The sequence below is a fragment of the Eretmochelys imbricata genome, chromosome 10 (assembly GCF_965152235.1).
Source record: "Eretmochelys imbricata isolate rEreImb1 chromosome 10, rEreImb1.hap1, whole genome shotgun sequence".
Taxonomy (NCBI): domain Eukaryota; kingdom Metazoa; phylum Chordata; order Testudines; family Cheloniidae; genus Eretmochelys; species Eretmochelys imbricata.
This window is the reverse complement of record NC_135581.1, coordinates 23,670,768-23,695,295: the sequence shown is the minus strand read 5'-3', so window position 1 is coordinate 23,695,295 and position 24,528 is coordinate 23,670,768. Positions and strand designations below refer to the sequence as shown.

Sequence of the window (24,528 nt, the reverse complement as noted above, 5' to 3'; positions counted from 1 at the left end):
CTGGACCTGCCGGATCTCTCTAAGCCGTTTCAGTTGTATGTATATGAACGAAGGGGGCTGGCCCTAGGAGTGCTTACACAGCTGTTAGGAGCATGGAGACCTCCCGTGGCTTATTTTTCTAAGCAATTGGATCAGGTTGCAAAGGGTTGGCCGGCATGTTTACGGGCGGTTGCAGCTACTGCCCTATTGCTTGAGGAAGCAGAGAAGCTAACATTGGGAGGGGTTATGCAAATCTATACTCCCCATATGGTCCGAGCCTTATTGGATGCAAAGGGAGGGCTTTGGCTCACCCAGGCTCGGATTGCTCAGTACCAGGCTAAGCTGTTAGAGAACTCTGAAGTCATCCTACAGCCTTGCCCCTCCCTTAACCCAGCCACCCTCTTGCCAGAAACAGAGGAACAGAAACATGACTGTTTAGAGATCATAGATGTCCAGTACTCCAGCCGTCCGGATTTAAAGGATGTACCCCTCCCAAATGCAGATTATGAGTGGTACACTGATGGTAGCAGTACTGTAATAGATGGGCAAAGGAGGGCGGGTTATGCTGTTGTGACCCTCCACACTGTGGAAGCTGAAGGTTTGCCTGCTGGGACCTCTGCCCAGCTTGCCGAACGAATAGCCCTGACCCGTGCACTTGAACTGTCAAAAGGAAAGCGGGTCAACATTTTTACTGATTCAAAGTATGCTTTTGGTGTGCTGCATACTCATGCTGGCAGGGAAACACTTATCCAGCTAATGGGAAAATACTTTATCACTTCCGGACTCCGACCCCTGGCTGCCCAGGTATAAGCAGACTGCTTAGTCTGCCAAAAGAATAACCCCCGACCGGGACATCCTGTGCCACCAGCTGCCCTAGAACCCACTCCGGGCCCTGGACAAGTGTGGCAAATAGACTTTACTGAGTTTCCCCGGACCCAAGGGTTCAAATATCTCCTTGTCATAGTGGATCGGTTCAGCGGATGGCCAGAAGCCTTCCCATGCCGTAACTGCACTGCCAGAACAGTGGCCCTCAAGTTTGTTAAGGAGATCATTCCTCGCTTTGGACTCCCCCTGTGGATGGAATCTGACAATGGGACACACTTCACATCAAAAATCATTCAAAGCATCTCACATGCCTTACAGATCCCCTAGAAACTCCATACGCCCTGGAGACCGCAAGCCAGTGGTGTAGTGGAGCGTACCAATCAGACCCTTAAACGGCATCTCTCAAAAGTGTGCCAAGAAGCCTCACTGCAATGGCCTGATGCTTTGCCCCTCGTCCTACTCTGTATCCGCGTTCTCCCAAAGGGTAGATTAGGGCTCAGTCCCTTTGAAATTATGTTTGGAAGGGCATGGCCTATGAATGGCACCCTGGTTCTGTCAGGGGAATGGGAGTTGGGTAATGTTTTTTTGTCACAGTATATGTGTTCCCTGTCTGCTGTTCTCTTGTCTCTTCACAGGTATACCAAGGATTCCCAGCCTCTCCCCTTGGACTCTCCCGTTCACTCCTTACAGCCCGGTGACTCTGTGCTTGTTCGCACCTGGAAAGACGAGCCTCTCCAGGAAAAGTGGAAAGGACCCTATACCGTCCTGCTGATCTCCCATACAGCGGCAAAGATCGAGGGACACAAGAACTGGATCCATCACTCTCGTCTGAAGGCAGTAACCACCCCCTTGTCAGCAGGACAGTGGACCATCCAACCTGCTGACTCCTCATCTAGTGATGATCTCGGGCTAAAGCTACTGTTTAAAAGACACAAAAAGTGGGCACCTTAATGCTAAAATGGGCCCACCCAGGTACTGGAGACCCTGGGTTGGGAAGACTCTGGTCATAATTAATTGGGTAACATTGTTATTCTCTGTATTGGTATTTCCAAACTGTGCATATCGGGAGCATAACTCCTTTGTTTTGCTTGCGCACCATGTTGCTAATTTAACAAACCAGACTGATTGCTGGGTATGTGCTCCAACTCCACTATCCCCCAAAACGGGAATGCCCCTTGACATGCTGCCCTTGACCCTAGCAGAATTAGCCACCACCAAAGAGCAGGAAAGAACGGACTCGCCGTTCTGGAACAAGATCTCTTTACAGCAAGCCACCTATCAGGACCAGGAGTATTCAGTTGCAGTACTCACCGAGGGAGTATTATGTTTTACCTGAAACCAATCTGATCACTATGGGCATCCTGTGGGAAAGAGCTCCTGTGTTATTACACAGTGGGCTGATGGGTATTAAATAAAGACCAACAGGGGAGGCCAACAGTGTGGGTGTAATGGTTCCTCCCCTTTTAGGGAAACACTTACAAATAATCTTACCACAAAAAAGGTTTGGAAATGTAACTTGCTGTCCAGTTAATATCTCCAATGTAGCAAGCCAATGGTGGGTTTGTAGTGATCCCTATGGCGAGTGTAATTTGAACAGCACAATTAGAAACGCCCCCACTTGTACCCAATCAAAGAAATAAGATGCTCCCATAGAGGAATATAAATTGTTTAAAAAAGCAGCCAAAGCAGCCTTAAATATCCCAGGAATCCCCTTAAGAAACAGTCCTTACTGGGCCCTACAAAGTCACTATTTTGTATGTGGCCGAAAGGCTTACAAGGTGCTGCCAGCCAACTGGACAGGTAGCTGTTATATAGCTCATGGAGTTCCTCATCTTTCTATAACTGCCACACTGCCCAAAGGAAAGAGTAGAAATGCCTGAGACACCTCTGTTGAGTCATGAGAAAAGACCCTGCGGCAACTGACTAAGGCATTGGAGGGCAATATGAAGAATCCCCTCACAACCGAGAAGCTGGTAGGGTGCTCTGTACTGGGAATAGCACCACTGTTTACTGGGCCAGCCATGGCATGCATAGGCTGCTATACTGTAAGGCTGCAGATGGTACTTAAGAAGGTGGCCTTAAAGTTAAAAAAACTCGGTTAGTAATTTAGGGTCAGCAGTAAAAACATTAAATAAAGAGGTACAGCAGCTCAGGACGTTTTCCCTGCAAAACAGGCTGGCTTTGGACTATCTCTTGGCATCCCAAGGAGGGGTTTGTGCCCTCGTCAGGCCCCGATGTTGTGTATATGTAAATGATAGCAGTTATGAAATCTATAAAAAGGTGGTACAGGCTGAGGCCCATGCCCGAGCCGGAGCACAGGTTGCCTATACTGCCCCAGAAAACGATTGGTTGCAAACCTTGTTTTCAGGCTGGGGTTTGTCGTCTTGGCTTGGTGGTTTATTTAGCCTGCTATTGAAAATTCTCTTTCCTGTATTGCTTGTATTACTGGTATTATGCTGTGCAGTATCATGTGTCAGGGCCCTTTTGCAAAAGTTAATAAGTCATTCTCTTCAGGGCTATCACAAAGTGCTTATGCAAAGTCCTATTGTAAAGAAATAAGTAGCCCAAGTGAGAAAACTCAGAGCCAAGGCTGTTGAGTGTTCTCAAAGGGGGGAGTTGTTGGGAACACTGGGGCATGGCCACTAGGTAACTCGAGGGGATGGAAGACCACGAGTGTCGATGAAGCCCCCTTGCACTAGGCCCCGGTGTCCTTGGCCCCCCCCTCCTGCCTGGAGGCACTCGCAGCAGCTCTGCGTACTAGGCCCAAGTGTCCTTGGCCCCCCTGCCTGGAGGCACACACAGCAGTTATGCTGAGAATCTGCAACAGTATGTTGCAGAGTCAGACTGCCTGAAACTAAGCAAGGCCAAACAGGGGAGATATGGAAGAACAATGCTGAATAAAGCAGCTTTATGTATAGTTTAACAAATGATACAGAGAATCAGTGAACTAGCTGGGAACTGGATTGGCTGGCTATATGGATACTTGGGGCAGCTTGCTATTGGATAAGTATGCTGGGAAAAAGGATGTATAAAAGCCTGTGTAACTTCCTGCTCTGTTGTGCAGGATTTGAGATTTTATTCTCCCTGTACCTTTTTGCAGCTGCAAATAAACTTTTCTGCTTCTCCACCCCGTTGTGATTATTGGGTGTAGCACACCGGGTAACGAACCACTCAAGCTGTTGTTCAGCCTCTCGGCACTGGGTGCCGGCAACACACTGATGAATCTTTACCCCAGGAGCTTGCTAGGAAAATTTATAGCATGTCCTCAGCATATTCCCACTCTGGGAATACACCAGTGGGTGCAGCAGACTGGAACCTTCTCATAGCAGTCTCAGTTAGAACACTCATGCACTCCTTGGCATTCCAGAATGTTTGAAGTCAAGCCTATTGTAAAGGGGGCAGGGTGCCCTCTACCACTTCAGTTTCTTCCAACAGGGCAGTAACCTGACATGAATCTCTCTGGATCCATCACACCCAAACCATTCTCTAAAAAAAATGCAGTGCCTTAGCTTAGTATAGTGTTAAACTTAGTTTTTTATTCTTTGTTCTTAGTTGAGACTTCAATTCCAGTTCCATGGCAGATCTGAAAACTAAGAGATGTGACTTCATAAGGTGTGCTTTTGTCCAGCACTGTTCCTGGAATATGATGCCTATCGTAGAGCATTTATACTTGGCCTGCAGAGAGGGTCACTCTCCAAAACTACACAAGGGGCACCAGAAGAGGCTGCAAACCTTATTGCTTCAAGCAGCTCTGACTGCAAAACCTCCTGGATCATACTCATCCAACGGGTCCTGCATCTAAGGTGAAAAGGCCAGTGTCAGCTTCTGACACCTTGGAGAGTGAGAAGATGAAAAATACTATACATAAGATTCTGATCTCTGCCCCAGGGCAGATCACCTGATCTAAACTTTAAGTGCTCAGACAGTCAATGCTGAACTCTGAAAAATCTTGATATTGGTGTACTTTGGTTCCGAGAAACACAGTGCAAGACAAGGCAACTCCTGTTAGCAGAGCCAAATCCTATTCAGGAGACTCCTCCAATCTCTCGGATCTGGATTAAAACATCGGTTTCTAAATCAAAGACTAACGTTTCAGGTCAGGGTAAATCCCTGCCTCAGAGTCATCCCCAGTTCTGAAGATCACTTCAGATCTGAAGATTATTCCAGAGCTGGACAGTTGTTTCTACACTGTCCATCCGCACCGCAAAAACCTTTACTATGGAAGCCCAAATGCCTCTAAGATTGGAATAAGAGGAAGGCTCCTGCTAGTTATTCTCAGATCTGTCCACGAGAGAAGAGAAGGTTGGATGAGTTGTTGCAGATATCCCCAGACACTTCTTCCCACCCGCCACATCAAAACAGCTAAACACTACCGCTGACACCACTTAAGTCTGTTCTTGAATAATTGCTTCAATGAAAGCTTTCAGGTCTTTCTATATCCTCAAAAGTTCACGTAGCAGCTAAAGCTACCCATCAGGCCTAGAAAGATAATTATGAAGAGACTTGCCCAATTGTATCCACCAGTACCAGCATGGGATCCCAATTTAGTCTTTATGCAGCTAATGAAGCCTCCCTGTCAACCTACAGCAGCCTGTTCTCTGTTCCTTCTATATATTAAAATGGCTTTCACAGTAGCCAGATCAGCAGCTAGGCAAATGAATGAACTACGTGCTCTTTCTGGCTGATCTTCCATTCACTCTTTCTCACAAGAATAAGATGATGCTCTGTTCTAATCCTAGATTCATGCCCAAGGTGGTATCCAACTTTCACATTTGTCAAACTGAGGAAAGCATCCATTCTATCTCTTGTTGGAGATAGGTTACACACTACTTCCATAACATGCCTTAGCCATGTTCCAATTGCATTTCTGTAAGGCTGCTACTTGGAGCTCTATACATACATTTACAAAACACTGCTATCCGGCCTTGGCTTCAGTTAGCACTCTAAGTCCCACCTTCCCACTTATAAGATAGTTTGGCAAGCAGTACTCCATAAATGGAATAGTAACCTTCATTTCTTTGAGTATCCTCTTACTTACCTGTCCTTCGAGATGGACACTCCCCACCCACTTTCTCCTCTTCCTTGGAATCTTAATAGAATCTTGAGTCTGAGGAAGTGGTGAAAGGAACTGAAGTAGCAAAAGGTACCATATGCCTTTTTATAACCTTGCCCTCGTACATTCAGGAATGCAAGGGGAAGAGGTAGGAGGGATACTTGAGCACTCTAATGAGCACTGCTATGAAAAGATTCCACTGTCTGAGCTTCACCCAGGAATGTTAATATGCAGAGTCCATCTCAAAGAACTCTGGTTATAGATAGGTAGCCTTCATTTCCAGCACAGTTCTTGAGCTTAAGTACAGAACTGCCGTCAGTAACAGGAGTGGGCAAACAGCTATCACATGATGTTCTCTCTCCAGGAAATAGAAATTGTAAATCTACAAGCAATAAGATTATATAAATTATGTCATAAAACCAGGTCCTGTTGTTGTCACCAAGGTCCAAGTGTTGAAACTGTAGCACAACAAAAGTTTAGTGCTATGAAAAAACCCTCAAATGTGCTCTCGATTCCTTTAATATTGCTCTGTAAATTTACCCCAAGAGCTGTAAAATCTGGATAAAAATATCCTTTACACAACATTAAAATTCCAGAACTAACTACACTTAATAGTAAAAAGAAAAGGAGTACTTGTGGCACGTTAGAGACTAACCAACTTATTTGAGCATAAGCTTTCGTGAGCTACAGCTCTGTAGCTCACGAAAGCTCATGCTCAAATAAATTGGTTAGTCTCTAAGGTGCCACAAGTACTCCTTTCTTTTTGCGAATACAGACTAACACAGCTGTTACTCTGAAACCTACACTTAATAGTGTATCATTGCTACTTATCAGCTGTTTATCATTATACATTGTAACATGGATAATGTTTTACTATAGTTCTTACTTTAAAAGTACCTTTTTTGCTTCAAAAACCCAGTGGCTTTTTCCATCTTCATCAATCTGGTTCCACCAACGTAAGCCAACTAAGAGTCTTCCAGTTACATTCTAGAGACAGAGTTAGTCAGTTATTTCCATAAATCAACTAGGTAATTTTTTTTTAAATTCACGAACATGACTCTGAAAGACTAGATCCTTTTTGTCAACTGTTAAAGTTTTGAGAGTTATGCCAAATTTTTTAGGGGTGTGTGGTGACAGCTCAATGAACTATAGAGCCTTATAATACGGTTCTAATATAAGCATTAATGCAATGCAATTTTATTTCAGTGGAAAAATGTTTCTCCCAAGTCAATTACAAGAGGAGTTATTCAGCTAGTTAAGTTCATCTGGGGCACACCTAGTCACATTGTGAATGTGAGGGGGAAAATCCAAAAGGATATAGAACAGACAGGAAACAGGAACATTCATTAGAAACAAGCAAGTAACAAAGATTCACAAACAAGTTAGGCACTAATTTTTACATATGAATCATTACTGTACAAATGTTTCATTATATCAACATGCATCTATAAACTAACATACCAGTCCTTGTTCCATTTCTCTCCCTTTTCCCTTCATTCTAAGACTATCTTTGAATGCAAGGTTAACACATATATTCAATTGCCCATTTTAATGCATCCAAAGGCCCTCCCCAAAATCAAAATATAATCTAAATTTAGTATAATACAGGAACAATGTTTATTCAGTAACTTTTGAAGTAAAATGGAAAGCCACATATGTAGGTAGGGACATCCACAGGCTTTATAGCTCAGGTAACTTTTTCTCACTTCTAGACTTCTTTTCTTGCCCAGACCAAAAAAAAAAAAAAATCCTAGACTTAACATATAGATCAAGTTTTATCTCTTTGACCAAAAATTTAAATACATTGTTTTTTTTTTAAAGTAGTCCAAAGCTTTCTAAGACATCATGACCAGGCAGAAAAAGATTAAAAGTTTGTTTTCGCCAGTTTGTCTTCATTTTAAAATTGCTTTTCAAATAACTAGTGAGTAGTGACAGATTTTCCCGTCACTATCACTAGACTTTTCTACAAGATGGGGTCAAATTCAGAAGGCCCATCACATTAGTTGCAATATTGCTGTCTTGTGCAGTTCAAACTGTAGGATCAGGACTTCAGTGATCCTTGGTATCTATGCAGAGTCCCGCTGGTTTCTGTGGGGGTTCCATGCAGGCACAAGAGTCTACCTACACAGATTTGATTGTAAAATCAGTGCCTTAGTCCTTCTCTCTGATCCTTTGCATTTTCTCCATTATTAACTGGTTTAGAACTGCATTAAAGCTATGGGGTTATATTCTGAAGTTATTACAAATTTATGGTATCTCTTTAAACTTTCAGGGTGCCTAGACTCCAGGCTTTTAAAAAATGTATAAATGAAAAATTATGTTAATGATTTTTCCCCCTCCCACATCAACAGCTTCTCAATCTCAAAGGCCCTGGTATTATAGCTATCATCCTTTTTGGAGCTCATCAATGAATTCTGCTCTTTAAATTGAATGTAAAGATCACTAAGGCATAGAACGCTACTTTACCTGATTCCAAAGGCAAAGTATAAACAAGACTACCATAGGTGAGGTAACTTCCTTAATATTTGTACTAAAACATGTAAATGCTGCTTCCATCTAGTTAAAACAAAGCTGTTCAGCAAGTTTAATAAAGGAAGAGCAGTACACGATTATCTGACAGTTATTTTTCACTGTATTTGTCATTAAGAAAAATCAAAATCAAGAAATAAACAGACTATTTCTAAACTTCATTATTCGTTCAGAATGTTCTTACCTTAACCGACCAAAAGTCAAAGGACAGAAGGAGAAGAATAATGACAAAACAGGCAACAAAACTTTTGCTGAACCAGTCACAGAGCAAGTAGGTAACAATAGCGCTCACTCGGAAAAACAGGTGAAAAAAAGTAGCCAGGGGATGCCTAGAAAAACAATCCAGAACACTTACTAACTTAAGAGACAAAACATATTACAATATTTACCAATGTTGCAACTTAACGTTCATGAAATGCTATTGAAAAACATGTGATATCTACTTAAATGCATGTGATAGGATGTAGATCCCTTATTCAACAAACCAATCATAGTTTTCCCACTAGCTAAGTTTCAGCATAAGACTAAAAGGAAGACTGTGAAGAAGTGCTGCCTATTACCTATAAACATTCCTTCTTCCCCCAATTTAGAACGAAAAAATCTAGTTTCTTTATCATTTGTTGTAGGCAGTCCCCTGGCATATTGGTGAGAACAGGGGCACACAGAATCCTGGGAGGGACTAGGGAGACTTTGGTATGGGAAAGACGGTGCACTTAGCCCCTGGCAGAAGGGGGAGAATGCGGGACCCTGGTACAGGTGGTGGGGTTAATCGGGGACTGAACTCCTGGTGGCGGGGGAGTTTGGAGGACCTGGGAAAGAGGGTTGTACACAGAGACCCAGGAATGGGGGGGAGGGAGAAGGGCACACAAAATCCCTGGTGTGATGGAGGATGGAGATACATAGCCCCTCGCATGGGGGGGAAGGTGGAAATGGAGGTGGCAGGGAAGAGTTTCAGGGGAACCCTGAAACAGAAGGGGATAGGAGTGTGGCACAGAAGGAGCTTGTGGGAGAGAATGGAGGAATGGAAGGAGCCCCTGGTGTATACAATAAGCTTGGCCCCTACAAGCTATGAAGTGTATGACCTTGAGCCCAATTTACAGTTCCAATGGTTAGTTGGACCTGTTCAGCTGATATAAGCAAAAACCCAGCCACTTAAACTAATCTTGTCCCTTTGGAAAGAAGGTGAAATTGTATCTGTCCTGTTCAGCACGAATGCTGTTTTATTGAGGAATGTTTTATCTTGCTTACTCAACAGCTTCCATCTGCAAGGTAGCAGACTAATATTTAATTAGCACATATACTGATTTCAGTGTTAGCTTGCCAATTAATTTTGAAGGCATTTCCATTTTAGGACTTCACCTATCACCACCCTGTGCCAGAAAAACACAATTCACCTTATGAATAAGGCAGCTAATTTGTTATAGTTAATCAATAATTAGTCTAATTTCCCATTTTAATAATTAATGCTATTATGCAAGGTATAGCAAAAATACTGTATAGCAGTGGTTCTCAAAACTTTTGTACTGGTGACTCCTTTCATATAGCAAGCCTCTGAGTGTGACCCCCGCCCCTTATAAATTATATATATTATAATTTTATATATAATAACACAATTATAAATGCTGTAGGCAAAGCAGGGTTTGGGGTGGAAGCTAATAGTTCATGACTCCCCCCCATGTCATAACCTCCCAACCCCCAGCTTGAGAACCCATCCTGTATATCTTTATTGATCCTCTAAATAAAGTTATTTTTTTAAATGAATAAGAAATAGCCAACACTTAAATTTCCTGCATATAGCAGGAAGGGTGAGCAGTAGACCCAGTGGTGGATCTCCAACATAAAATTCACAATGTTGCCTGCATATAAAATGTTGAAATTGTCCCTATAAAGGTGCCATTAATTAGTATAGCCAAGTATTTACAAAACTTAAGCAGCAAGACACAGGAATATTAACAGATCAAAATACCTGGCTGGGTGTTTTGATATTAACCAGAGGTGAAGATGAACTTATGGAATAAGTCCTATCCAAAATGATTACTTCCAGAAATGAGCTGACATGCTAGAAGTCTTGTAGATGTTAACATTTAAATGAATTAACTCTGACTAAAGTAAAAGATTGCAAAAAAGTAAGTGTAAAGCCTTAATGCAATAGTTTTCATTGAGTTCCAAATGTGATGCTTAAGTTTTAGTTAGGAGTGGGCAAGGATACATTTTTGTAGATAGTAGTATTTTCAAAAGTATATGATTAACATATGTTTATGCCAGAGAGTTACACTCAAATGGCACCATGGTGTGCCATGTTAATTTCCATATCAAATCATTTGACATTTTTTCCCCTATCAGCCCAGCAAACTTGCCATGGAATCTGAAAACTAAGCTTTTCTGGCTCATTAATCCGCACCAGTCAAAGTTCCTGCAGTCAAGACTTAGTTAAGAATTGTTTATGATGTGCTAGCCAGAATAGAATACTTCATTCCTCCAGAATCAACTGGCAATGCAGTGTTCACAGAAGAGAGAAACTCACTTTATTAAAAAAGCAAGAACGACACTGGGAACAAATCCAGGTAAACAGATGAGTTGTTATTTAATCACTCTTCTGTTTGTACCCACACTAACCTCAAACTTTCCAAAACCCATCTTCTAGTTTACAACTAAGCACATGAAATTTTAGATTAAAGCTTTTTTTTTTCCCCCTTCCTCTGAGCAGCTTCTGTGTAAAGACAGGATTACATTGGAAATTGTCAAAACTGGGAGTACTGAATTGCTATTGCAGATCTGTAACGTGTGTTAACTTCACTCCAGTAGGAATAATGAGGAATGTACGTTTCACACTTTCTGATTTTAACAGCAATTCAATATGGGGAAATGTAGGGCGTTTGACCTATACAGTCATTGCCAGGATGTCTGGGAAGACCTGTGACATTAATTAAATGGCCCCAAAAGGCAAGTGACTGTTACTCTGCTGTCGTAAGTAGCAAGGAGAGCCTCACATAAAAGGTGCATTGTGCTGATAAAGATTAGGGATGGAGCAAAACCAGGCAGACAAGTGCTGGGTAACGGCTGCCAGAATAGACCAGTTGCTGGAATGTATTAGCTGTACTAATGTTGAGGGACATTAGGGTGTTAATAGTGCTACCAGGACTTAGAGATGTCCTGATCCCAGACTTGGATAGGTGTTCACTGGAAGAAGCATCCTTCGAAGCAGCAGGGATGACCACGGCTGGAGATGGGACAGGGCTCTGAGATGACACCAAACATTCTCTCTCAGGTGCTTTGCTGGCTGGTTCTTGCTCACATGCTCAGGGTCTAACTGATCCTCCTATGTGGGACTGGGAAGGAATTTTCCTGCAGGTCAGACTGGCAGTGACCTTGGGGGATTTTTGCCTTCTTTTGCAGCTGCGGGTTACTTGCCAGGATTAGCTAGGTATATCTCACAATCATTCTCCTGCCACTGTAGAGACAATGATGCACTTAGGTTCCTCCAGTTCTCTGCCTGTGGCACATAGTAGTCTAGCCTTCCGTGGGCTGTAATACTTTGATCTAATTCCAGTTGTTGAGTTTTGTGTGCAGGTGCTGAGTGGTGTTGGTAGCTAGCGTTACATTAGCAGACTAGATCTGATGGTCCCTTCTGGCCTTAAACTCCATGACTCTATATTGAATATACTATTTCTACTGAAAATTCTGGGTCTGGCTTTGGACTAAGGATTTCTACACCATACTCAAAAACTGTTTATTGGAGGCTGATTAGTGTTAATCTAACAAAGGCACCCCGCAAGGAAATGAAACATAAAACTGGGTAAGGCTCTTCAGGTGGCAGTTACTTATTACAAACAAACGAAGTGTTCTTCCTCTTCCAGGGCCAAGCAAAGCAAATCTCTTCAAATGTGGATACATACAAAAAGGGACAAGTATTTAGGCTTCCCTTAGCCTTAGACAGTGCTGTGGTTTGCTTCACTTCCCCAAGCCATTCTCTGTTCCCTTTTAGAAGGGGAGTCACTGATTCTCCATAGCTCAAACAACTGTAGTCCCTTCTAGATTCCTGCAAAGGTCTCAGTAAGCAGCTTTAAGCAACTTTTAAAGAAGCAAGTTAATCGTTGCCTCACTTCCCAGGAGAACAGGTCCCATTACAATTGTTAAAATTAGGAATGTATTTTATTTTTCCACCACATACTGTCATTTGCAGGAGTTTTGGCAAGAAGGCAGTGGATGTTGAGGAGGAAATGATGCCATGAAATGCTGTCTCTCTACAGATTATGAGACATGCTCTACAGCTTTATGACTTCTTCGCCAATTAATGTGTCCTCTCTCTCTCTTTTTTTATATATTGGGTGGTTTTTTATATAAAACACCTACACTTGGTTTCCTCTTTGTGGGAAGTTCAGAATGTAAAACACAAAGATAAGTGGCATATTTAGTTGAAAGGGCAGTTAGGTTTATTTTTCACCATGGAAGCCTGTGGCTAAAAAAACAGGAAGGTAGGATTACGATAAACGAAAACAAACTGTATATTTGGCGGACTGATGGCCTTCTGCTTTTTCTGAAGGTCCCACCACGGTAACCCTGTCAATCTTGTATTACCATATCAGACAATGCTGAGCAAAAGTGTAATATTTTATTCAATGACTTCAGCATATTCTTCACTAGCTTATGACTTTGACACCTTTTTCTACTTGGGAAACAGTGACTGAAGTGTGTTTACCCATCTTAGTTGATATATAAGTCATGCTGATAGCAAATACTATTGACTAAGTAGTTGGCCTGTAGCACATGGACCACCTTACAAGGATTTAGTCAGTCAAGAACTTACTCACAGAGCTAGGGCTCCAGGCTCCTCTTCTTTGTGAATGTGTGCATATGTATGTATATTATAACTTGCACCCCATTGTTTAAAATAACCTCTCAGAAGATTAAAGAATTCCACATTATTGTATTTCAGTGTAGTCCATTTCTGTTTATGCCAAAGGATCTTTAAATTAATCTGGTACAGTAATTTACTTCCTCATTTATGCACCAGAAAAAAAAAAAAACTCTGGGAATAGATTTGTTGACTTGTTCACTCTTCTGCTTCAGAGCTGCAATTGACAGTTTCTAGTTCCTCCTATCTAAATAAGATTTTTAACAGAATATTCCCAAGCAGAAAAGTGTTATAAAGCAGGTAAAACATTAAGCCAGAACACCTGTGTCCCTTTTGAACAAAGTGAAATGTATACCTTTCGAAATCCATTCACAGGTAAATGGCATTTATCTATACTTAATTCAATATCATTTCTGCAACGGGAAACAGCCCTTCCTAAAATCCCTCTAGACATACAAGGACAGTCAGAAGAGGCTAATGTAATTAGTAACAAAACAGCCAATTCATATTAATATGCAGTTCAAAGAAAAAGCATCATGATTTTTCTAAGGTGATTGCTAGAGTTTGGTATTAGAGGCAGAGAACTAAGTGAGATAGGATGGTTCAGGAGACATTTAAAATGTAATGACCCTTTAGCTCTAGTTCACACATTCAAAGCCAGTATCAGGCAAAAGTAACCAAAACTTACCATCTCACACTCTGATCCTGCATTTGTATGGCATACACTGGGCTCCACACGGGCACTAGTCTGCCAGTCAACTACACACTGCAGAATCGGGGACTTATAGCTGAATGATTGATTATAAATTAATTTGGCAATTTCAGTTCAATTCTCAGTGGACAATGGCCATCAAAGAAGGCCCGTCTACACTGAATTTTCTACCATTTTAGTAAAATGGTAGAAAAATCAATTTAGTTACATTTGGTGCATTTCCCTAGTGTGGACATAGTTATACTGATATAAAGGCGTTTATTGAATTAGCTTTACTGAAAGATTATATACTTATGTTTTACACCTTGATACGGTTTAATTGCATCCATACTAGGCAACTGTACCAATGTAGTTAAATAGGTGTAAAAAGTGAACATAGACAACCCCTTAGTAAATAGTAAGCAGGGATACTTAATTCTCAGACTCTTGTGATGGGTATTTACTTTTTTTTTATTTAAGGCAGAGCTCAAAAGGGTTTTGGTGGTTTGTTTTTTTTTACTTTTTATTTAGAAATTCAGATCCAGTCTTCCAAGAAAAACAGGAAAGACTGCAGTCAAATGAAAAACTAAACTAAAAGTAGGTTGACACCTATCTAGGAAATGAAATCAGATTGAAAAGGGAAATATTTTCTCTTCAGAATGTTAAATTTTCTCTTGTTAAATATCAAATTCAAATACCTTGAAGTTGAAAGCTCGTTAAGAATTAACAGAACTACCCCTTAATTTAATGGCTACCGAATGTTCTTGGTCCTCTAATGAAGAACTACAGCAAAACAAGACAGACCTCAGATTCCTTTTATTTCTAAGATGAAACAAGCAGAAAATAACCTCAAATCAAAGGCATTCTTTACAAAGAAGCAAAATTTTCCTTTGCAAGTCACTTCAAAGATGGTATCGTGAGACTAGAATGCATTGATTGGATGGCATGGGGAAACTTACATTGCTTGCTGCTGTATTTGATTTATGAATAAATGACTTCATTTTCAGAAAATGATTATATAGCATCATTGCTATGTGTTGTTAGGTTTGCATTGCTCTTTGCAGACAATACATTTCCTAGCTCAAATAGCTTACAGTCTAAGGCCCCAATCCTGTGTTTCGGTCTAGGCAGGCAGACCCTTGTATCTACACAGAGCCGCACTGATGGTGATCTGCTTACATAGATTAGAGCATAAGGTTGGGACATAAATTTAAAACCTGACATGACAAATGTGGGAGTAAGTAGAAAGGCGGATAAAATCACAGAGTTGCTTTGGTTTACGCACATGATTGTTCTGTTTGTTTTGAGTAATTCTGTTTCCAAACTGAAGTTGTGTAATTCATGCACATCTCTCTGGCATCTGGAATTGGGATGTGGCCGGGGGCGAAATGTTTAAGTGAGCACAAGAGAATGTAGAGGAGAAAACCAGGAGTAAATGTGAAGAGGAGAAGGAACTAGTAAGGGGAAGTAGTTACCTCCATCAACACTGGGAAAAATGTGGATGCAATGGTGAGACAAGACAGATAAATTTTTTGCCTATTTGGTGTAGCTCCTATGCTATGTGCTTTTTGAACAAAAGTCCCTGCACAGTCCCTGCCTGAGGAGTTCATTCTAGGACTAGACAAACAGAAATTGGGGGAGAAGGGTATAACCTACAAGCAGTGGTCAAAAGACATGATTGAATAAGTCATGCAAAATGAGGTTTATTTATCAAATTGAAATGGAGACAATGTTAAATAGAATTAGTGTGTCTGGAAAGAGTCTAATTTGAGATTAACAGTAAAATAAAAAAAGCTACAGATGTTTAAAGGAGGAAGTGAAATCATTTAATTAAAAACAATGTCAAGGTTGAAAGGCTCAAATCTTGCTCTATTTTTATTTGCCCCTAGTCTTAGAATTGTACTGAAAACCTAACAGACTAATCAATCCCCTGCCCCTTTTCTTTAAATAAAGGAGCTCTTCTATTAAGGAACATTTTGTAAGCATTTAAAGCACTTGTGAGCAACTCACCTTGCTTTAAATGGAGTTAAATAATTTGTTCCCATGAAAATTTCATTTTAAGCTTTCAAGGGATTATTATTTTAAAACCTCTGGAATAAGTAATGATAGACTAGAAAATACAATCTAAGAGCCAATTCTTCTAGATTTTCTTTTACGGTGGGATCCCAACCAACACCCATTTTGAAGCCAGTAGAAGTTGTTCCACTGATTTCAATATGTGTTGGATCTGGACTCTACTTCTTTATTTATACATATGATGTGTTTAATCTATTGTTAATCAATTTGCCACAGTTGTTTGTAAGAATATTTTGAGAAAAATACCTTCCTAAAACTTTACAACATTCAGAGTGGCCATTTACTCATCCTACAAATGCACTTTTTAAAGTTAATTATAGCAAAGTCTTGCACAATTGATCTTGTCTGTAGTGGCTAGGCTGCCACCTTTTTTTTTTTTTTTTAATTGAATAAATTCAGTCCGTTCCATCAAGGTAAGAGCAGGCAAAGCTGATTTTGTGTCTGGTACATTTTCATCAGGAAAAAAAAACGCTGCAGTGAGTAGTAAATGTGGTATAGCAAAAATATCTCAAACAGGAAAGTATCCTTTTGGGCAGTTGTGAGGTATCGTCAAAGTAATTATCTTTTGCCTATTAATGAAAATCTCAGGTCTCAGGATTATATGAAAAGAGTTTTTTCTCAGTCTCCACTCAACTATCTGATATCTACTGCTGAGGTACTCTGCAGCTGTGCATCCAGCAGAGGAAGAACATGCTAACCATTGGACTATTCCTAGAGCTGTGGTGGTATCTGATGCCATCAAGTAAGCAAACTTGAGCTACCATGACTTGCTCATCTGAAAAAAAAAAAAAATTGCTAAACAGAAAAGCAAAAACAAAAAATAAAGCAAACTAACACTTTCCCTGTCCACTAGTCTGCCCTTTCAATTCTCTCCCTTAAAAACTAAAATGTGACCTGTTTAACACTCCACATTTAGTTTTTGAAAGTAGTTGCTGGACTATAAATGAAATGACCATAAGGTGGGTGCACAACTGGATGAAAGACCATATTCGAAGAGTAATCATCAATGGTTCTCTGTCAAACCAGAAGGGTATATCTAGTGGAGTCCTGCAGAGGTCAGTCCTGGATCCAGTACTACTCAATATTTTCATTAATGATTGGATAATGGAGTGGAGAGTATGCCTATACATTACAAATGAGAATGCTTATTTTAACAAATGACACCAAACTGGGAGGGGTTGTAAGCGCTTTGGAAGAGAGGATTCGCATTCAAAATGACCTTGACAAACTGGAGAATTAGTCTGAATTCAACAAAATGAATTTCAATAAAGACAACTGCAAAGACAAGTACTTCATTTAGGAAGGAAAAATCAAATGCACAGCTAGAAAATGGGGAATAACTAGTTAGGTGGTAGTCTTGCTGAAACTGATCTGAGGGTTATACTGGATCACTAATTGAATATGAATCAACAATGTGATACAGCTGCAAAAAAGGCTAATATTCTGGGATTTATTAACAGCAGTGTCGTATGTAAGACATGAGAGATAACTGCCCCGCTCTACTCGGCATTAGTGAGGCCTCAGTTGTGTTCCATTCTGGTCAACAATCTTGAGGAAAGATGTGAACAAACTGGACTTCAGAGGAGAGCCACAAAAATGATAAAAGGTTTAGAAAACCTGTGAGCAAAGGTTAAAAAAAATGGGTATGTTTCATCTTGAGGAGAGAAAAGACTGAGGGGGATCCTGATAACATTCCTCAAACATGTTAAGGGCTGTTATAAAGAGGATGGTGCTCAGCTGTTCTCCATATCCACTGAAGGTAGGACAAGAAGTAGAGGGCTTAATCTGCAGCAAGGGAGATTTAGGTTAGAGATTAGGAAAAACTTTCTAACTATAAGAAACTCTGGCATACTCTTCCAAAGGAAGTTGTGGAATCACCATCATTGGAGGTTTTACAAACATGGTTGGTCTAGGTTTATTGCAGTGGTTCTCAACCCGTGGCCTAATCAGCACATGGCTGTGGCCCATGTGACAGCCTCAGGGCCACACAGATAGTATATATATTGTGTGGATGCGGCCCACATAACACACAGAAAGCTGCATTGCAGCTCACAATGGTAAATAGATTGAAAAGCACTGGATTGGGTCCTGCCCCATGGCAGTAGGCTGGACTTGATGACTTCTCAAGATCCCTTCCAGCCCTACGTTTCTAAACTATTGCGGATAGGACAGTTAATTTGGGGGGGGGGGGGGGAGAAAGAAAGAAAGAAAGAAAGAGATAGCAAAGAGGAGAGAGAAAGCCTAAGAAAGGGATTAGGTTATGTCTACACTAGCATTTTTGTCGGCATAACTTATGTCACTCAGGGATGTGGGGAAAACAGCCCTCTGAATGACATAAGTTTCACCAACACAAGCGCCAGTGTGGACAGCGCTATGTCAGCAGGCAACACTCTCCCACCAACATAGCTACCATGATTGTTGGGGGTGGTTTAATTATGCCAGCAGGAGAGCTCACGCCTGTTGGGACAGAGTGGCTACAAAGGAGATCTTACAGCGGCACAGCTGCATCGGTACAGCTGTGCCGCTGTAAGGTCTCTAGTATAGATATAGCCTTAGTACACTGGCTACTCTTGCATTCTTCTGGGACACCAATGCCCTTCAGTATTTAAAGGTACTCTATTTCACTGCCCAGAAATGCCTGATACACCATCAGTGAACCAGAAATGCACAGGCTACTATGGATTATTATTTGTATAAGCACCATTTTGAGTTCAAACTAGATGAAGCAGGGGAAGTTAAAGGGGAAGTTAAATCAAGGAGGAGGCTTGCGTACCATTCTGATAATCTGAATCACAACAAACTGAAGTTTGACTAGATCTTGATGTTTTCCATCCTCTTTCCTTTACACAAAAATAAGCTTCCACGGGAATGGCTTAAGGAATCATATTTCTGTAATTTAAAACAGAATTTTTTGAAAATGAGATGGATTTTTATCGCCATATTGAGAAGAGAGGCTGATCCCTGAGGAAATAATACTAAAGAAAGTAGATGAATTAGGACACATTGATCACTTTGCATCTTTCCCTAATTTCATTCTCCCATTTATGCCAATAAGCAATACCAATACCTGCTGTGTTTGTGGAAGAGAGGGGAAGGTAATACAAATCAAAGCACAAGGTTATCATTTCATCAGTACTGTGTATACCTCTATTCCTGTTGGCATAATAAAAGCCTTGGCATTGCTCTAGGAGACTGTGGAACAGCAGGAGAGTGAGTTTGGGGGGGGGGGAGTGAGAAAACCTGGATTTGTGCTGGAAATGGCCCACCTTGATTATCATACACATTGTAAGGAGAGTGGTTACTTTAGATAAGCTATTACCAGCAGGAGAGTGAGTGTGGGGGGGGGGGGGGTGAGAAAACCTGGATTTGTGCTGGAAATGGCCCAACTTGATTATCATACACATTGTAAGGAGAGCGGTCACTTTAGATAAGCTATTACCAGCAGGAGAGTGGGGTGGGAGGAGGTATTTTTTCATGCTTTGTGTGCATATAGTAAGATCTTCTACACTTCCCACAGTATGCATCTGATGAAGTGAGCTGTAGCTCACGAAAGCTTATGCTCAAATAAATTGGTTAGTCTCTAAGGTGCCACAAGTACTCCTTTTCTTTTTGCGAATACAGACTAACACGGCTGTTACTCTGAAATCCATATATTGTGACATCTAAATGAAGAATGGACAAAGCACTAGGATACTGTGGGAAAACAAACCTACTCTGCTCCAAAAGGATGGATCAGATAGTACTGGAAAAGAACTATTGACCTAACAGCTAAACTTACAAGAACAGGTCAAATTACATGACAAAGGAAAGTCTGGTCATCTGGTATGACAAGCTGTTCTCCCCACTAGGTGACAATTGTACTGCAAATGGCATTTTACAACGAGATGAAGAGAAGGTGCCAGTAAATGATGTCTGCTTTCCCTCTGGGCTGGAACAGTGTCCTGTATAGGAACTTTTTGTTTTCAACAAGATCATTTCATACAAAAAAAAATTTATGGAAAAAGAGAATGTTCATTTGAGCTGGATTTTTAAAGGCTAACACACTGTTCAAAGCAAAGAAAGGATGCATATTTTCTGCGTGATACATACAATTTTGAAGAGGCTTAAGAACGGGCAAAGCGATGCTTGAATCCTGACTCAAGGCATGAACAATTCCTGGGGCAGTTTGGTGAGGAGGAAAGGCAGACAGCTAGTTTTCATGCACATTGAGGAGTATCTTCCTGTTCTGCTTGTCTATCAACATAACCAGTGGCTTTCCCCACAGATTCCTGCTTTAAGATATGGCATTTAAGGGAATAATCATGTAATTTACACTAAATTTCTAAAGTACTTACCTGATTTTTGCTTTCCTTAATGCCAATTCCTCTTCATTCCCAAAGTCAAGAGACACATCCTCAGTATCATCCACTAACGGCTGGAGAGAGAAACCCCCCAACATCCAGACATCAATGGAGAAGGAGACAAGTCCTCACTGACACTCCAACTCCCCCCAGCCTACCACCCCCTTCCCTCTGCCCCCGCAACACCCCGACTCCCCCCAGCCTACCACCCCCTTCCCTCTGCCCCCGCAACACCCCGACTCCCCCCAGCCTACCACCCCCTTCCCTCTGCCCCCGCAACACCCCGACTCCCCCCAGCCTACCACCCCCTTCCCTCTGCCCCCGCAACACCCCGACTCCCCCCAGCCTACCACCCCCTTCCCTCTGCCCCCGCAACACCCCGACTCCCCCCAGCCTACCACCCCCTTCCCTCTGCCCCCGCAACACCCCGACTCCCCCCAGCCTACCACCCCCTTCCCTCTGCCCCCGCAACACCCCGACTCCCCCCAGCCTACCACCCCTTCCCTCTGCCCCCGCAACACCCCGATTCCCCCCAGCCTACCACCCCTTCCCTCTGCCCCCCAACACCCCGATTCCCCCCAGCCTACCACCCCTTCCCTCTGCCCCCCAACACCCCAATTCCCCCGCCTATCACCCCCTTCCCTCTGCCCAGCAACACCCCAATTCCCCCCAGCCTACCACCCCCTTCCCTCTGCCCACAACACCCCCAGCCTATCACCCTTTCCCTCTGCCCCCCAACACCACAATTCCCCCCAGCCTACCCCCCCTTCCCTCTGCCCCCCGACATCCCAATTCCCCCCAGCCTACCACCCTCTTCCCTCTGCCCCCAACACCCCCAGCCTACCACCCCCTTCCCTCTGCCCCCGCAACACCCCAATTCCCCCCAGCCTACCACCCCTTCCCTCTGCCCCCGCAACACCCCAATTCCCCCCACCCTACCACCACTTCCCATTCACCTACTGACACCGCACCTCCACCCAGGCCCCGCTCGCCTCCCGTTTGCTGAGGCGCCAGGATTGGGCGCCAGGGCCCACCTGCTTCATCCTGCCGTCCGGGCCGAGTAGAGCCGGGTCTCCGCGGTCCCCACGGACCTACCGGGCGGGGCGGCAGCGGGCTCGGCCTCGCTGGCCAGGCGCGACCGGTTGCTAAGGCGCGGGGGGCGGGGGGGAGAAGCGGCCGGGTGTCACAGTGAAAAGAGTCCGGCCCGAGGCGGGGGGAGAGGACCAGGCTACTAGAGTGGGTGGGGGTGGAGGGGTGTTAATAGGGAGCCAGGCTGTTGGGGGGACCAGGCTGGGGTTTTCTTTGGGGGGGGGGGGTTGTGAATAGGGTATCAGGCAGTTAAGCGTGGAGAGCGGGAGGGAAAGGGGACCAGGCTGTTAGAGGTGTGGGTCGGGGTCTGGACTAGTTGGTGGAGGATGTGTTGGGAAGGGTGGATAGGATTTTTGGATGATTAGTTATATTGCAGGGGGACCGTACTGGTGCCGCACTGAACAAGGTGCTGTACAAAATCCAATCCCATAACAGAGGGACTGTCCTCGCCTGCACCACTTACCTACTCGTTTGCTTTCCATTTACCTCCAGTATTTTTTAATTAAGAAACAAAGCAACCTAATTCAGATGAGCCTTTTGCTCTCAAATTTGTTTCTGTTTGCTGTATGCCAGCAAACCTGAACCTCTTCTGCCTTTATTAAACCAAAATACAAAAAAGTTAAGTTGATTACAACAAAAAAAGTTCAAATACCTTTTTATTTTAGTGAGCTCCTTTATTCTCTCACTTTTTGAATAGGTGTTTCAAGAAAAGAACCTTTGTTTGAGTCTCAGTGACAACAAACATTGGTTTTGAAAACACATCCAGTCTAGAAAGTAGCTCTTAGGTTCTGTTGCTGAAGACAAAACCCACAAGAGGGGAGAACATAATGAAGCTTCTATATAAAAAAAAAAACCCTTGTAATCCAAGCCTGAGAGACCATTAAACTGACTTTAATTTATTACTTTTGTACTGAGTGCATTCTGTTTCCTTATTACTGGTAGCTGGCAGCTTAGAAAAATTGTATATCCTATTGAATTTTTTATATATATGTATATATATATATGTATGTGTGTGTGTATATATACACTTGTAAGCATTGTAAAACAATGGGGGGGTTAATTTGAAAATACACTTTTTCATGGCAATGATGTGATCAAAAGTGCTGTTCAGACTACTAAAATGAGATTCCCAACATACTAGGGGAAAGTACACTGTGTGTTTTTGTTTTCTGTAAATCTTGTTCTCTTTCCTCATGTGAATAATCCCATTGAAAACAATTAATTACTTGTATAATTCTGTTATTGGCTAAATGCTTGTGTAACTCAAGCAGGATTTATCTGAGGGTTATTTTAATAATCACCTGCCTTTTTGTTTGATATGCTTAAGTACAGTTTATGTAGTGTAGCTCAGCTCAGCTACACTACATAATGAAAGTATGAAATGACACAGCTAAGCTACTCTTAACATTTTAACAACTTTAATAATTTACTATTATGAGAAAAAGATAAGGAGGGAAATGTGGCAGAAATTTAGGGGCTTTTTGAGACCAATGGGTAAAATATTTTAATTTTATAACGGTTGAATGAAGGATCAAAAAAGAGTTAATATCTACAGTATCTTAGATATGATTAATTACAGTCACCAGACAAACATGCTAAAGCATAATTTATCACTGTGCACTAAAACATCTAACTGAAATAATAACACGAAAAAGTCTGGATTAAATGAAGAAATTACTAAGTAAGTACACCTCCAAGATGTTGCACAGGACCTAACTTTAATCAAGTATTAATACAGCAAGTAAATACATAATACAGTGCAAGCTTTCACCCATTGTCAACTGAATTTTGCAAATAGGCAAATAAATAAACAATTGGAAAGCAAAGATTATTGATAAGAAGATGTATTTTATTACTTTAACAATGATAGCTTGGTTTTAAAAGTTTTAACATGTTATAATGTATGAATAATCTTACTGTAATACAGGGCCTGGATGCTAAAAGCTTAGTAGCTATTACTTATAGACAGTCCAATTTACTTCAGTGTGAGTGCTCATGGTACCAAGGATTACTTTTGATTGTGTTTTCAGACTGGGCCAATGTGAAGTGAAAATAATTCTTAGTCATATTAAGCCCATTACTGTATCACCTTTTAAATTATTGCTGAGAATTAGGGAAAGATAGTCAATTTTCTGTGCGAACTGAAGAGCATGGTTTAGCACAGGGATTCTCAAACTGGGGGTCGGGACACCTCAGGGGTCGCAAGGTTATTACATGGGGGGGTCACGAGCTGTCAACCTCCACCCCAACCCCACTTTGCCTCCAGCATTTATAATGATGTTAAATATATTTAAAAGTGTTTTTAATTTATAAGGGGGGAGTCGCACTCTGAGGCTTGCTATGTGAAAGGGGTCACCAGTAAAAAAGTTTGAGAACCACTGGTTAGCAAGATTCTATTCTATGTAGCCTATATTTAAGTGAATTTAATTGGAGTTACTTCTACCCTCATTTTTAGTGATTGTTCCTTTTGAACATACAATGTCACATTTATTAGTTGGGCTTGTGCTGTTTCCAAATTTTAAAACTGAAAACTTCATTGTAAGATTGCAAATCCTTTCATCATAAAAGCAAGATACTTTTTTTATGTCTAATCCAAAATGGCCAAGGTTTGGCAGATCTGCACACTACCTGGCACACTAAGTGGTGTAGACAAAACTGAGCCCATAATTTGTTTTTCTCTAAGAGAATTTCTCTAATAGAATAAACCACCCACTCCCAACCATATCCAAACAACTTGAACAGTTATTTCAAAATCCACCAGCAAGACATCAGTTCTCTAATCTACAATATTTTAAACAAGGAACTGAGTTTCCCCTCCCAGTTCAAATACTGTATAATAAATCTCTTTTCAGGTTCATTGTGACCTCCAGCTCTTAGCAAATATTATGCAGATACACACACAGTAGTTGTCATCTAACTGATGATCTATGAACTAGCATTAATGTCAATTAACAGTAACTGAGGTAGAGCAGACTTTTGAAGTTGAAGATGTTCCTGCTTAGCTGAAGATGACTTGTGTGAAGTTCCCATTGATAGAAAGATTACGTTTAGAAGCCTAATTCCTTTTATCCTCATATATTCTCCATTTCAT

At 41.7% G+C, this 24,528-nt stretch overlaps 1 protein-coding gene across 4 annotated transcripts in view; it reads right to left on the bottom strand.

Moving 5' to 3' along the window:
- Positions 1-21,504, bottom strand: part of TVP23A (trans-golgi network vesicle protein 23 homolog A) — a 30,859-nt gene extending 9,355 nt beyond the window's left edge. For 3 of the 4 annotated variants that reach the window (XM_077828717.1, XM_077828721.1, XM_077828720.1), the window contains exons 1-4: positions 21,320-21,411; positions 20,343-20,422; positions 8,571-8,715; positions 6,755-6,844 (exon numbers count right to left, since the gene is read on the bottom strand). In XM_077828717.1, the coding sequence (XP_077684843.1) occupies positions 6,755-6,844; positions 8,571-8,715; positions 20,343-20,422; positions 21,320-21,391 (387 nt within the window). In that variant the 5' untranslated portion in view covers positions 21,392-21,411. Of the gene's footprint in view, positions 1-6,754; positions 6,845-8,570; positions 8,716-20,342; positions 20,423-21,319 lie in introns of all 4 variants that reach the window. The other variant, XM_077828718.1, reaches the window with a different exon arrangement.
- Between the last annotated feature and the right edge of the window lie 3,024 nt (positions 21,505-24,528).